Source organism: Symphalangus syndactylus, chromosome 21 (assembly GCF_028878055.3).
Source record: "Symphalangus syndactylus isolate Jambi chromosome 21, NHGRI_mSymSyn1-v2.1_pri, whole genome shotgun sequence".
Taxonomy (NCBI): Eukaryota; Metazoa; Chordata; class Mammalia; order Primates; family Hylobatidae; genus Symphalangus; species Symphalangus syndactylus.
The window spans coordinates 32,254,226-32,270,045 of NC_072443.2; the positions used below are offsets into that span (position 1 = coordinate 32,254,226).

At 39.6% G+C, this 15,820-nt stretch overlaps 2 protein-coding genes across 24 annotated transcripts in view; one reads left to right on the forward strand and one right to left on the reverse strand.

Moving 5' to 3' along the window:
- Positions 1-9,796, forward strand: part of HHLA2 (HHLA2 member of B7 family) — a 263,843-nt gene extending 254,047 nt beyond the window's left edge. For all 19 annotated transcript variants that reach the window (XM_063630628.1, XM_063630621.1, XM_063630625.1 and 16 more), the window contains 2 exons: positions 6,500-6,568; positions 7,263-9,796. In XM_063630628.1, the coding sequence (XP_063486698.1) occupies positions 6,500-6,525 (26 nt within the window). In that variant the 3' untranslated portion in view covers positions 6,526-6,568; positions 7,263-9,796. The remainder of the gene's footprint in view (positions 1-6,499; positions 6,569-7,262) is intronic.
- Positions 9,797-9,888: 92 nt separating this feature from the next.
- The window catches only part of MYH15 (myosin heavy chain 15), a 172,999-nt gene continuing 167,067 nt past the window's right edge, over positions 9,889-15,820 (reverse strand). For 3 of the 5 annotated variants that reach the window (XM_055259983.2, XM_063630609.1, XM_055259986.2), the window contains 3 exons: positions 14,191-14,286; positions 13,112-13,256; positions 10,773-11,087 (listed from right to left, as the gene is read on the reverse strand). In XM_055259983.2, the coding sequence (XP_055115958.1) occupies positions 11,002-11,087; positions 13,112-13,256; positions 14,191-14,286 (327 nt within the window). In that variant the 3' untranslated portion in view covers positions 10,773-11,001. Of the gene's footprint in view, positions 11,088-13,111; positions 13,257-14,190; positions 14,287-15,820 lie in introns of all 5 variants that reach the window. The other 2 variants (XM_055259984.2, XM_055259985.2) reach the window with 1 other exon arrangement.

Consider the following 15,820-nt stretch of genomic DNA (forward strand, 5'->3'; position numbering starts at 1 on the left):
GCCTCTCTGATTCTTTAGTGGAAGTCTGCATAAGTCAGTTCTCAACTGAAAACACATGGCACACTCAAAACTGGAAAAAGAACTTACGAGACAGTATATTCATGGCTGGGAACACCCGAATCACTAGCAAACTTAAACTTGAAGGGACAAGGACAGAGAGCAGTTGCCAAAACTTGGAAGGTGAGAGTCACGTAAGATTAGTTGCCTTGTAAGGAGAGTGACTTCTTTTTTTTTCTTTCTTTCTTTTTAAGTTCTGGGATACATGTGCTGAACATGCAGGTTTGTTACATAGGTATACATGTGCCCTGGTGGTTTGCTGCACCTATCAACCTGTCATCTAGGTTTTGAGCCCCACATACATTAGGTATTTGACCTGATGCCCTCCCTCCCCTTTACCCTCATCCTCCAACAGGCCCCGGTGTGTGATGTTCCCTGCCCTGTGTCCAAGTGATCTCATTGTTCAATTCCCACCTACGAGTGAGAATATGTGGTATTTGGTTTTCTGTCCTTGTGGTAGTTTGCTGAGAATGATGGTTTCCAGCTTCATCCATGTCCCTGCAAAGCACATGAACTCATTCTTTTTTATGACTGCATAGTATTCCATGGTGTATATGTGCCACATTTTCTTTATGCAGTCTATCATCGATGGGCATTTGGGTTGGTTCCAAGTCTTTGCTATTGTGCATAGTGCTGCAATAAACATACATGTGCATGTGTCTTCATAGTAGAATGATTTTTAATTTTTTGGGTATATACCCAGTAATGGGATTGCTGGGTCAAATGGTATTTCTGGTTCCAGATCCTTGAGGAATCACCACACTGTCTTCCACAATGGATGAACTAATTTACTCTCCCACCAACGGTGTAAAAGTGTTCCTATTTCTCCACATCCTCTCTAGCATCTGTTGTTTCCAGACTTTTTAATGATCACCATTCTAACTGGTGTGAGATGGTATCTCATTGTGGTTTTGATTTGCATTTCTCTAATGACCAGTGATGAGGTGCTCTTTTTCATATGTTTGTTGGCTGCATAAATGTCTTCTTTTGAGAAGCATCTGTTCGTATCCTTAACCCGCTTTTTGATGGGGCTGTTTATTTTTTTCTTGTAAATTTGTTTCAGTTCCTTATAGATTCTGGATATTAGACTTTTGTCAGATGGGTAGACTGCAGAAATTTTCTCCCATTCTGTAGGCTGCCTGCTCACTCTAATGATAGTTTCTTTGGCTGAACAGAAGCTGTTTAGTTTAATTAGATCCCATTTGTCAATTTTGGCTTTTGTTGCAATTGCTTTTGGTGTTTTAGTCATGAAGTCCTTGTCCATGTCTATGTCCTGAATGATACTGCCTAGGTTTTCTTCTAGGGTTTTTATGGTTTTAGGTTTTATGTTTAAGTCTTTAATCCATCTTGAATTAATTTTTGTATAAGGTGTAAGGAAGGGGCCTAGCTTCTATTTTCTGCATATGGCTAGCCAGTTTGCCCAGCACCATTTATTAAACAGGGAATCCTTTCCGCATTGCTTGTTTTTGTCAGGTTTGTCAAAGATCGAATGGTTGTAGATGTGTGGTGTTATTTCTGAGGCCTGTGTTCTGTTCCATTGGTCTATGTATCTGTTTTGGTACCAGTACTATGCTGTTCTGGTTACTGTAGCCTTGTAGTATAGTTTGAAGTCAGGCAGCGTGATGCCTCCAGCTATGCTCTTTTGCTTAGGATTGTCTTGGCTATATGGGCTGTTTTTTTGGTTCCATATGAAATTTAAAGTAGTTTTTTCTAGTTCTGTGAAGAAAGTCAAAGGTAGCTTGATGGGAATAGCATTGAATCTATAAATTACTTTGGGCAGTATGGCCATTTTCACTATATTGATTCTTCCTATTCATAAGTATGAAATTTTTTTTCCATTTGGTTGTGTCTTCTCTTATTTCCTTGAGCAGCGGTTTGTAGTTCTCCTTGAAGATGTCTTTCACATCCCTTGTAAGTTGTATTCCTAGGTATTTTATCTTCTTTGTAGCAATTGTGAATGTGAATTCACTCATGATTTAGGTCTCTGTTTGTCTGTTATTGGTGTATAGGAATTCTTGTGATTTTTGCACATTGATTTTGTATCCTGAGACTTTGCTGAAGTTGCTTATCAGCTTAAGGAGATTTTGGGCTGAGATGATGGGGTTTTCTAAATATACAATCACATCATCTGCAAACAGAGACAATTTGACTTCTTCTATTCCTATTTGAATACTCTATTTATTTCTCTTGCCTGATTGCCCTGGCCAAAACTTCCAATACTATGTTGAACTATGGTGAGAGAGGGCATCCTTGTCTTATGCCGGTTTTCAGGGGGAATGCTTCCAGCTTTTGCCCATTCAGTATGATATTGGCTATGGGTTTGTCATAAGTAGCTCTTATTATTTTGAGATATGTTCAATCAATACCTAGTTTATTGAGAGTTTTTAGCATGAAGGGGTGTTGAATTTTATCAAAGGCCTTTTCTGCATCTATTGAGGTAATCATGTGGTTTTTGTCATTGGTTCTGTTGATGTGATGGATTACATTTATTGATTTGCATATGTTGAACCAGCCTTGCATCCCAAGGATGAAGCCAACTTAATCATGGTGCATAAGCTTTTTGATGGGCTATAGATTCGGTTTGCCAGTATTTTATTGAGGATTTTCACATTGATGTTCATCAGGGATATTGTCCTGAAATTTTCATTTTTTTATTGTGTCTCTGCCAGGTTTTGGAACCAGGATGATGCTGGCCTTATAAAATGGTTAGGGAGGAGTCCCTCTTTTTCTGTTGTTTGGAATAGTATCAGAAGGAATTGTACTAACTCCTCTTTGTACCTCTGGTAGAATTTGGCTGTGAATCTGTCTGGTTCTGGGCTTTTTTTGGCTGGTGGGCTATTAATTACCGCTTCAATTTCAGAACTTGTTATTGGTTTATTCAGAGATTCAACTTCTTCCTGGTTTAGCCTTAGGAGGGTGTCCAGGAATTTATCTATTTCTTCTAGATTTTCTAGTTTATTTGCTTAGAGGTGTTTATAGTATTTTCTAATGGTAGCTTGTATTTCTGTGGGATCAGTTGTGATATCCCCTTTATCATTTTTTATTGTGTCTATTTGATTCTTCTTTCTTTTCTTCTTCATTAGTCTGGCTAGCAGTCTATCTATTTTGTTAATCTTTTCAAAATACCAGCTCCTGGGTTGACAGACACCTCATACAGATCTCCAGCTGGCATCAGGCTGGTGCCCCTCTAGGACAAAGCTTTCAGAGGAAGGAGCAGGCAGCAATCTTTGCTGTTCTGCAGCCTCTGCTGGTGATACCCAGGCAAATAGGATCTGGAGTGGACCTCCAGAAAACTGCAGCAGACCTGCAGAAGAGAGGCCTGACTGTTAGAAGAAAAACTAACAAACAGAAAGCAGTAACATCAACATCAACACAAAGGACCCCCATACAAAACCACATCCAAAGGTCATCAGCCTCAAAGATCAAAGGTAGATAAATACATGAAGATGAGGAAAAACCAGCACAAAAATGCTGCAAATTTAAAAAAAACAGAATGCTTCTTCTCTTCCAAATGATTGCAACTCCTCTCCAGCAAGAGCACAAAACTGGACGGAGAAAGAGTTTGACAAATTAACAGAAGCAGGCTTCAGAACGTGGGTAAAACAAACTCCCCTGAGCTAAAGAAGCATGTTCTAACCCAATGTTAGGAAGCAAAAAACCTTGATAAAAGGTTACAGGAACTGCTAACTAGAATAACCAGTTTAGAGAAGAATAAATGACCTGATGGAGCTGAAAAACACAGCACGAGAACTCGTGAAGCATATACAAGTATCAACAGCCGAATCGATCAAGCAGAAGAAAGGATATCAGAGACTGAAGATCAACTTACTGAACTAAGGCATGAAGACAATATTAGAGAAAAAAGAGTGAAAAGGAATGAACAAAGCCTCCAAGAAACATAGTACTATGTGAAAAGACCAAACCTGTGATTGATTGGGGTCCCTGAAAGTGATGGGGAGAATGGAACCCAGTTGGAAAACACGCTTCGGGATATTATCCAGGAGAATTTCTCCAACCTAGCAAGACAAGCCAATATTCGAATTCAGGACATATAGAGAACACCACTAAGATACTGCTTAAGAAGAGCAACCCCAAGACACCACAATCGTCAGATTCTCCAAGGTTGAAACAAAGGAAAAAAATGTTAAGGGCAGCCAGAGAGAAAGGTCAGGTTATCTACAAAGGGAAGTCCATCAGACTAACAATGGATATCTCTGCAGAAACCCTACAAGCCAGAAGAGAGTGGGGGCCAATATTTAACATTCTTAAAGAAAACAATTTTCAACCCAGAATTTCATAACCAGTCAAATTAAGCTTCATAAGTGAAGGAGAAATAAAATCCTTTACAGACAAGCAAATGCTGAGGGATTCTGTCACCACTAGGCCTGCCTTACAAGAGCTCCTGAAGGAAGCACTAAATACAGAAAGGAAAAACCGGTACCAGCCACTGCAAAAAAACACCAGAATATAAAGACCAACGACACTATGAGGAAACTGCATCAACTAATGTGCAAAATAACCAGCCAGCATCATGATGACAGAATCAAATTCACACATAACAATATTAACTTTAAATGTAAATGGGCTAAATGCCCCAGTTAAAAGACACAGACTGGCAAATTGGATAAAGAGTCAAGACCCATCAGTGTGCTGTATTCAGGAGTCCCATCTCACATGCAAAGACACACATAGGCTCAAAATAAAGGGATGGAGGAATATTTACCAAGCAAACGAAGAGCAAAAAAAAAAAAAAAAAAAAAAGCAGGGGTTGCAATTCTAATCTCTGATAAAACAGACTTTAAACCAACAAAGATAAAAAAAAGACAAAGATATTACATAATGGTAAAGGGATCAATGCAACTAGAGAGCTAACTATCCTAAATATATATGCACCCAATACAGGAGCACCCAGATTCATAAAGCAAGTTCTTAGAGATCTACAAAGAGACTTAGACTCTCACACAATGATAGTGGGGGATTTTAACACCGCACTGTCAATATTAGATCAACGAGACAGAAAATTAACAAGGATATTCAGAACTTGAACTCAGCTCTGGACTAAGCGGACCTAATAGACATCTACAGAACTCTCCACCCCAAATCAACAGAATATACATTCTTCTCAGCACCACATAGCACTTATTCTAAAATCGACCACATAATTGGAAGTAAGACACTCCTTAGCAAATGCAAAAGAATGGAAATCATAACAGTCTCTCAGGCTACAGTGCAATCAAATTAGAACTCAGGTTTAAGAAACTCACTCAGAACCACACAACTACAAGGACACTGAACAACCTGCTCCTGAATGACTACTGGGTAAATAACGAAATTAAGGCAGAAATAAGTTCTTTGAAACCAATGAGAATGAAGACACAATGTACCAGAATCTCTGGGACACAGCTAAAGCAGTGTTGAGAGGGAAATTTATAGCACCAAATGCCCACATCAGAAAGCAGGAAAGACCTAAAATCGACACCCCAACATCACAATTAAAAAAACTAGAGAAGCAAGAGCAAACAAATTCAAAAGCTAGCAGAAGTCAAAAAATAACTGTGATTAGAGCAGAATTGAAGGAGATAGAGACACGAAAAACCCTTCAAAAAATCAGAGAGTGACTTTCAATCGAAGGACAGAGCCATACCAAGGTGACCTTACAGGGAAACAGCTGGGAGAGTAAATACCTAATTTCACTCTTCCCTGTTCTGATCTCCAGCCCAGCTAGAAGCCAGGAGGAGCAGACACCCTGCTGATGGAGCCCAACAAGGTCAGCCTCCCATGGCTGAGAGAAGAATGGATTCTGGTTCTGGAGGGGGAGTCAAAAGATATGGGCAAAAACTCTGTCACAGTATTGGCCACTTTAAAAAATAGATATATTCCATACTTCTGCAGTGAGATGGGCTGAAAATATATTTGAAGCTGTTATATGAAAAGCCACAAAAACTTTCCTAGCTCCAGCTCCCTGGTTGTAGTTTCATGACTGTGGTTCATATGTTTTATTTTTAAATTCCCTTTTCTATTAGTTTTAAAATGTACTTTGTCTAAGATATGTATTAAAGGGCCATATTTTAGGAAAGTCCATAAGGAGGCCTTCTTTGAGAAATGACATATCCCATCACTCTCATCCCCTCCTTGGCTATGACATTTCCATTGTTAGCAGTTGGTAGGAATCAGGCCAAGGATCACAAGGAGCCAGGAATTGCTGAGCTGACTGAACTGCCTTTATTCCCCCGCTTTGGAGCACCTGGATCAACCATACACATTTACTGCTGCTTCTGATGATGTGTTTTTACACTGAATGCATTTTTCATGTTGTTTGTTAAAGATATGAAGGGAGAGTAACTCAGATGATTCTAATAACATTATTATATTGAGATAGGACTAAGGGAGAATTTTGGTGTTTCCAAAGAAATTATTTTTAAGTTCTCTTTTTTTCCTGTAGAAAGACATGGTGTCCCTCCCTACTGATGAGAGCCCTCACCATGCACCTGATAATGCTGAAGAAAACGTGGTAAGGCATTATTTCCTTTATCAAACCATATACCATATAAAAATGCTTCTTTAGAAGGATAATTGAAGTTCTGACCGATTCACATATCATCAAGCAAGACTTTTATACAGAAAAAAAAACAGCAGGAGGGGTTGCAGGATAATATAGCACAAAAAATATAATTAGGCTTTTCCCAATGCCTATAATTAAACAGGCTCTACTTGGTTAGATACATGGTTGTTCTTCTTGTCTCCTATTGCTATTTGTAGAGAAGATCTCCAATGGCATTGTGCATATGAGGGTGAGCCAATGTACTTATGATAGAAGCATGAAACATGGGATCGTATACAAGTGGAAAGAAACACAACTATAATTCACTTGCAAATTATAGTTTGATTGTATACTTCCTTTTTACTGCATTCCTTTTAGTATTTATGTGTTCCATTAATCAGAATATAAATAAGGGCCAGGAGTTTGGTAAACTTGTTTTTTCCACTGTTAAAAACCATGAAACAGCTAGTAGGGAGATTAAAATTAACTGATAAGACTCAGACATTTTATAATGGTCTCATGGATCTTCAATTTCAGATGCAAGCAATAGACTAAAGCTTTTTACCACCCACCCCAAAACACCACTGTCATTAAATATTTAAGATATAAATGGTTATTCTGACTTGAACAACAGACATTTAGAGTCTATTTTTCTTGGTTCTAGCCTCTTTCAGGAAGAGTACAGGAAATGAGAAAAGACTGTGACAACTCATGACCTGCATCCTTAATATCCAGTGACTTCATCTCCCCTTTCTTCACCACAATTCCAGGCAATGGCCTGTCGGACCAGACAATTCTACCACTGCAAAGACTTGTAACCATTTTCTAGTATCACATTTACTTTTCAAGACATAAGGATCATTCACTGACCCACTACCTGCATTGAGTATAAATGCCTGGATGTTAAGGATTCCAATTTAACTTCGGAAAGAACTGCCTCATTCATTTACTTTCCTGTTACAGTCAGCCCAGGAGATTACAGTGAGCTCTCCACTAAGAATCTGGAAGAAACGCATCACTAGGGGTTGATTCCCAATATGATCAACTGATAATGGGTGAGACAGCAGGTAAGAGCAGAAGTCACCTTAGTGGAAAGGTTAAAAACCAGAGCCTGGAAACAAAGATGATTGATTTGACAAGGTATTTTAGTCTAGTTTTATATGAATGATTATATCAGGGTAACCAACTCGATTTGGGATGAATCTTAGGGACACCAAAGACTGACTGTCAGTATCTTTAAGATTGCTAGGGAAAAGGGCCCTATGAACATAAGAATCTCTGAAGTTAGGTTACACTTGACCACACGAGGCTTGCATAGTTGAGTGACTAGCCATGAAGATAATTCGAACCCTTCTGGCTCAATTGGCATATTACTAATCAATCTTCTAATAAATTTAGATTTTCGTATAAATTTTTAAGCAAGAGAAGGGAGAGCTCAGCTAACTTAATCTGTTTCCCTTAATTTTAGTCACCAATTTACATAAAAGAAACAGTCTAATGTTAATGCTTGTGAACTTGTCACTATAACCAGGCTTTTGTGTGACTTAGTCGATCAAGCTTTTGACTCTATAAGAGAAAGCAAATTCTGACTTGTGGTGTAACTGCCACCTGGTCCAATTTTATCACCTGACCTCAGTTTCGCAATCCTATCCTTGTATGTAGTTAACTCTGCTTTTGCTACAATGTTATGATGGGTTATCACAAATAGCAAAGTATTGAGAATTCCCATCAGAATGATAATTATTAAAAAGTCAAACAATAGATGCTGGCAAGGCTGTGGAGAAACAGGAATGCCTTTACGCTGTTGGTGGGAATGTAAATTAGTTCAATTATTGTGGAAGACTGGCAATTCCGCAAGGATCTAGAAACAGAAATACCATTTGAACCAGCAATCCCATTACTGGGTATATACCCAAAGGATTATAAATCATTCTACTATAAAGACACATGCACACATGTTTGTTGCACTATTTACAATAGTAAAGACATGGAACCAACCCCAAAACCCATCAATGGTAGACTGGATAAAGAAAATGTGATACAAACACCATGGAATACTATGCAGCCATGAAAAGGAATGAGATCATGTCTTTTGCATGGACATGGATGAAGCTGGAAGCCATCATCATCAGCAAACTAACACAGGAACAGAAAACCAAACCACATGTTCTCACTCATAAGTGGGAGCCGAACAATAAGAACACATGGACACAGGGAGGGGAAAAACACACACCAGGGCCTGTTGGGGGGTGGGAGGCGGGGGAGGGAACCTAGAGGACAGTTCAATAGGTACAGCAAACCACCATGGCACACATATACCTATGTAACAAACCAGAATGTTCTGCACATGTATCCCAGAACTTAAATTTTTTAAAAAAAAATATAACTTAGATATCTTTTAAAAAAATTCCATTGTGAAGAAAAACTCCATTGAGATAATATTTAAGTGTCTACCATCTCTGCTTCCCCCTAGCCTTGGTTCCTTTTTAAAAATTGTGTCCTACTGAGAGAATATGATACTTAATTACAAAACTGGATGCATACCCAAGCTGAAGTTTGACTTTACTGAGTATATGCTTGGGGTGTGGTGAAACAATAGCATCCTGACTTCAGGATTGGTAATATGACAACAGCAAATTTCTAAGAAAAGGTTTGGGATATAGAGATGTTTCCTGAATATAAACATTGGCTTATTAAAGGATAATTCCAAACTTACTTTTTACTGAAGTTTTAAAAAATTACTATTCCAGGAAAAAAAAAAAAAAAACCCTAGAAAAGTTCCATGTTAAATGTTTCATTTTTTCTCATTGGGTTGAGACCGATGGTAAGAAGGAGCGACTGCTTTGGATACAGCCTGACACACATACCTGCTAGTTCACTCTGGCTGTGCATCCCTCTCTGCCAACCACAAAACTCAAACTTGGTTCACCTTGCTCAAAATGGTACCTTGATTTTTCAAGATCATCCACTTTGATCTGTCTGAGCCAACCCTGGCAATTGCAGTCCTCTTGCCACTAGACTGGTTCAGCATAAGCAGGTAAACAAATCTGCTCACTAGGATATGAGGAAAATTATTCCAGAGGTCTGTTTCTGGGAAGGTGTTTCTCCATTTTAAGAAGAGACAGGTTATTGTATGGGGAGAAAATGCTCAGGACTGCTGACGTCCTCTTACAGCGACAAGAGATTCAGACAAGAATGAACCTGGGTCCTCTGATACCACTGAGTCCCTGAATTAATCTTCAAGCTACCCATATGAGTCAGGGTTGGATCAGGGAGGCAGAACCAGAATATGACAGAATAAAGATTTATTATAGAGCTTCAAGCTTACACAATTGTGGGTGCTGGTGGAGAAGTCTAGGCCAGGCTGCATCTGGTCCCTCTGCATCTGGTTCTCGGCCTGAAGTCACGGTAGGTTGACTGTGCATGCAGCGAGGATGAAGGGAGGTCCATTAAGAACAAACAGAACCCATGTCTGTCTCACGGCCTCCACTGCAATGCTGTGTGTGATCTCAGGAAAAGCTGGTGCTGGTTGCCATGGAGCTGCACACACACCTGGCCAGGACTCTGCAAAGCTGAAGGAGGAGGCTGGCAGGAGCTGGAAGAGCTCTGGGTCCAGGGAGCTATCTCTGGTCTCTTCTAGCTCCCCTTTTTGGCCTGGAGTCATATTTTCAAGCTGTCACCATGCTTGGGTCTGCACGCTGACCTTATGAGCATAAAATAGCTGCTGATCAAATTAATGCAAATTTCTTTATGACCTACTCCAATCCAGAACCACGAGAGAGAGGAATTCCGGGACATGTTCGTCCAGCTGAGCTAAATTGGTACTGCACAAATCCAGCATATCACCCGTCACTGAATGTCTTGTGTGGGGTTACCTCCATGTTTAAAGCGTGTACCAGCATATAGCCTACATGTGTGTTGATTAGGAGAGTTTTGCCTACATGTTCAAATTGCCTAACTATGGCTATATTTATATCACAATGCTGAGGGGATCTTATGATTTCCATCCCACCACTGCAGGCTCACAATATACATTCATAGATTTAGGGATGAATCAAGCCAAAGTTGCCTAACTTCAGTAAAAACCATTCACCAACATGCCCTAGTCCCCATGAAGCATGACTGGTCTAAGGACATCTTCTATGAGTCCTACCCATTAAGAGGAAATATGGACAAAGGATCAAGTATTTATTCGTTTTTTAAACATCAGAATCAAAAAGGTTCTTCCATTTATTTAATCTGTCATGTGAAGCATTAGAAGGTAGTTTACTTGCATTTGAGGATCAAAAACTCCCCATTAACTGTGGAAGCAATGATATTCCCTTTAATTATTTTTCTAATTGCCTTGTTTATATGGTGTGAAAAGCAATTTAAACATGTTTTAAAAAATGTTTCCATGCAACCTAAGTTTTTCGCCATGAAACAGCACCTTCCTTGTACTTCTCCAGCTGTTGTCCTTTCAAAGCAGGGGATGCTATTCTTCTTGAACCTGAAAAACAGAATGTCAGTGTGTTCTGTGAATTTCCTGTAATTTTCACCAGCGGAACACATGCCCAGAACCAAGCTGAGTCCTTTCCAGAGGTAAGCAGGCCTTAGCCAACTCTTCATCAACTTCAAAGGGAGGCAGGGAATTGAGGCAATTATCTGCATTATAGAAAGCAGACCCCGGTAATTTACCCCAAGGGCATGCTCGGTCACTCTCAATTTTCTGCCTGCCTTGTCTTGCCAATGAAGGCAGCACCCCCCTTAGCCAACCCCATGAGGAGAAAGATTCTGCAGCCACATCACCAATTTGCTCCCCAGCCCTGACAGAGAATTCTATCAGCAAACCTTTTCCTTGTGCATATGACAGTTGAGGGATTTTTTGGCTTTTCTTCTGTGAAGGGGAAACAATTAGTCATTGCACTGCCAAGGAAGGTTTTCATATTCCTCTCTGGCCTCTCAAAAGCAATTTCTACTTCACTCACTGTGTTCTTTGTTGAAAATAACTGTGACAAAGTCGAATGCATGGCATCTGTTTTGAAGGCCCTTCGACCTCCTGCAGCTGAATGCAATTGCAGCACATGGGAAGCACCTCCCTAAACAAGTCATTACATGGGGTTGCTGGCGGGCTCTGCAGAGAAGACCCTAAATCCAGTGCCACAACACTTCTCAAATTGAGGCCAAAGTTCAAACCACTTAACTGGCCCTCTCCCATAGGACTTATCCTTGAGGCAGCTATTCAGGCATCAGTAAAAAATTTCTGGAGTCTCTCAGTGATTCGTATTTCTTATATTTAGATCTAAGTATATTCAATATAACCAACTCTTAGGCTCTCCTTCAAAAGAGATGCTTTTGACCTCCCTTAAGGTAGTATTTATGCATATTATTGGCAATCCTATCAACTTACCTTGAAGGGTTACTAGTAATTCAGTTAGGGCCTGGATTCATTTGTATAAAATAATCAGGAGTCCATGGAACAAAGATCATTTTAAAAAGCACAGATGGATCGGCTCAAAATTTGGAGTGAACTCTTTCCATAGTAGACACATATGTGACTTTGTACCATGTCAATATGGAGTCCAAGAGGGAAGATGTTTAAGATTGAGGCAGTGAAGGAAAACAAATGCAAGAGTCTTGCTTTGTAGTTCTCTGCTTTATATTCCTGATTCTGCCCGAAAACACAGAGAAAGAGGGCTAGTGATGCACCACGTTTAAAAAAAAAATAATAATGAAATGATGGTGCCTATCTATGCCAGAAGCTATGCTCAGTGATTTCAGGCAATCTATTAGCTAATATCACATTATCCAATCTCCTTTGATTCCTTTCTCCTAAAGCCAGACCTCATTTAAAAACTGTGTGTTCCTGAGAAAATTTCAATAAGGAAGCCAAGACTACCTGACCCTACCAAACATTTAGTACATTGTTCTTTGTCACTCTACCAGTAAAATCAGGGCAATGGCCTCTACCATTAGATTAGAAGAGCCATTTCGTGGACCAAAGAGACATAGAAAGATCCTTTCTTTGTGTTTTCAGGCAGAACGAGGAATATAAAGCAGAGAACTACAAAGCAAGACTTTTGCGTTTGTTTTCCTTCACTGCCTCAATTTTAAACATCTTCCCTGTTGGACTCCAAATTGATATGGTACAAAGTCACGTATGTGTCTACTATGGAAAGAGTTCACTCTGAATTTTGAGCCGATCCATCTGTGCTTTTTAAAATCAACTTTGTCCCATGGACTCTTGACTACTTTACACAAATGAATCCAGGCCCTAAATCTTAGATCCTGCAAGTTAACATGGAAGTAAGCATTTGAAAAGTATAAATACAATGTGCATGCCACTCAAATGCTTAGCATTTCATCTACCTGGACAAGTATAATTTAGTAAACATGGGAAGATTTTATTGGAATCCTTTGTTCTTATCTTTTAAAAGCTTTTAAAGAGAAAAACAAATTTCTTGTTATACTGGTCCATGCAATGACATCAGCCCTAAACAAACATGATTGAAGAGTTAGAACAGAGTTGAATACCTGGCCATACCTTTTTCCCAAACTCTCTTGCTTTAATTTTGAGTTTATTGACTTGAGATTCTGCCACCTCTGCCCTTTCCTTCACTTCATTCAACTCATGTTGCTGCTTCTTATACTTGGAAAGGTATTGATTGGCTTGTGTTTCCTAAAAAATAATAAAAAAAGAAATATCCATGCCTATATAGTCAGGTTTTTTTTTTTCTGCTCTGACATGAGAAAGCTGAATAATGTGAAAAGAATCTAAACTTCTGAGTATTGAATGGGATGTCATATTTTGGTATAATATATTAGGATTCAGATGTTCTAGCATTTTTTATAATTTTTGTTCCCTGGAAATTCAGAACCTAGTTGGCACTTTTCATCAACTGGAGGCAGTAAAGCTCTCACAGACTGAAAATGTGCTAGAATAACCACATCTGTCTATTTTGTCATGAGTTTAACATCATATTCTACCCCTGGGTAGAGGGGGCTTGTCTTTAAATTTATATGGGTCAACAGGTAATTATTAGACCTTGGGCTAGAACAGGTAGTGTTTTAGGCCAAATCATTGAAATAATCAAAACCCCTCAAGAGTTAATATTAGGGATAAATCAATATATATGGCACTTATCAGTTACATTCCCTGTAGTTATAGATACTGACCCAGGGATGGCAAGTACATTTCAATTTATGGTGGTTTTGTCCACAACCATATCCAGGATCATCAAGAACAAATACTGTGAACCATGTTTATGTTTACCCAAGGTTTTGGGATGAGGGAGGCCCCAGGGTGACTACCTTGCCCAAAACTGGCCTTTCCTACATGACACTCTGCTTTTACTTATCTCATTTCTTGTTGTGTACCTGTTTGGGTGAAACCACAAAGGTAAAGGAGAGAGCTCTGGCTTCCTGGAGGGAAAAGTCACACACATTTTTGCCATGGGTGAGAATTCTAACGAGAAAAAAAACTGAGAATGAGCAGACTCTAAGCTGAGCTGGCCCTCTCTGACAAGCTGCTTGCTGAGCTCAGGGTCACAGATCTCCCTTAATCGAAACAACACTGGGAAATCCATGAGGCTGAAACTTCCCAAGGCACTCACCGCCACCTCGACTTGCTGCTTGTAATTTTGCACTTTTAGCTGAAGGTTATCCATCTGAGTTTGCATCCTGCTCAGATTCTTCTTGTCTTCCTCTGCCTGCAATACATAGGCATGTATGGGAAGGTGATTCAGAAGATCCAGCAGTCTATGTTGGGGTAGTCTCATGTGGGGAAATAAGGGTTAGGGAACTATATTAAATATCATCTCAGAGTTGTGATTTTAACAATGGGTTTAACTCACCCAAGTTCCAAGAAATTGATAAATAGAACTGTCAGCACTAACAGTCATTTGTTCTGATCCACCAACCTTTGCTGAAATGGGAGTTAAACCCATTAAGTTCAGTTTGGGTCTTCAGTCTTTCCAGCTCAACCAAGCTATATCTGCCTGAAGCTATATCTGTATACTTAAAATTAGTAGTGAATTATCTACTGTTATATTTTACTTTAAGGTGCTGGGGGTGGAGGTGCATTCAGATGACGAGAACAGCAATAGCTTTAGCTATAGCTAAATAAAAAGCTTTATCTAGCAGGAATGAAGTGCATTATAATAAAAGCCACATACGCAAAACTGAAAACCAATTGCTCCCCAATCAAAACAACTATTCCTTTGAACTTTCTAATTGACTCTTGGTTTTGAGTAATAGAACTATAGAAAAGATAAATTTTCTGGAATTCTGATGCAGAGATAGCAGGGAAGATTCTGCAAGCTGTGGGGACCATGGTGTGCCCATTCTTATTGCCTCAATTACAACCCATCCTCGGGCTGAAGAAAGGAAATCTGGTGGGATAATGTTTCTCAACGGTGCTCCGCAGAGCCTTTGGTATTGCAGGGAGAGAGGAGGCTAGAGGCAGGCAGGTAGACAGGGCTCTGCCTGCCCCCTCTTTCCTCATGCCCCTTTAACTGGAGTATTTCCATATTGGAGCTATTGAACTTTTCAAAGGAAGAAAATATCTCAATTTGCTCAGGGTTGAGAAGCTGATTTAATCAAGAAAGATCTACTACTGCTTAAAATTGTTTTCTGGCTCCATTTGACCTATTCCATCAAATATGAATTTTTTTGGCAGCTTTAATGTTCCCCCTACTTACCTTCCATTCCCCCCACCACCACAAACCCACTCCAACCAGGTCACATTCTCCTGTTTGCCCAGAGCTCCCCTGCTTACTCTGTCCTCCTTAGGTTTAGCCAAGCTGTTCTCACCATCTGGAATGCACCCCCACCACACACACCACCACCTTAAAGTACCATGTAAAAGTAGATATTAATAATTACTAATTTTAACCATCAGGAGGCAGGGATGAATATATATGAAAGAACCTAGTTGGGGAACTGAGACAAGTCTGTTTCACATAAAATCCCTTCTTTGTTTTTATCTGCCTATCCCTCAACTTGTCAGGTTTATAAAATTCAAAAGATTCACAGCATTATGTGCTTACAGTAAATTATAAAATCAACAGAGGTTTAATTGCTAATAATCAGTTTACTGAGAGGAGAGTAAATTGGTGGTAAAGGAGGCCACACAGAAGAAAACTGAAAAAAGCTAGAAGCAGTTGCTGATGTTACTGATGTCCCTCCCACATGGGAAGGCAAACCCATTGATGTTAGGCCTAGGTTCCCATCTCAGCTCTAGGG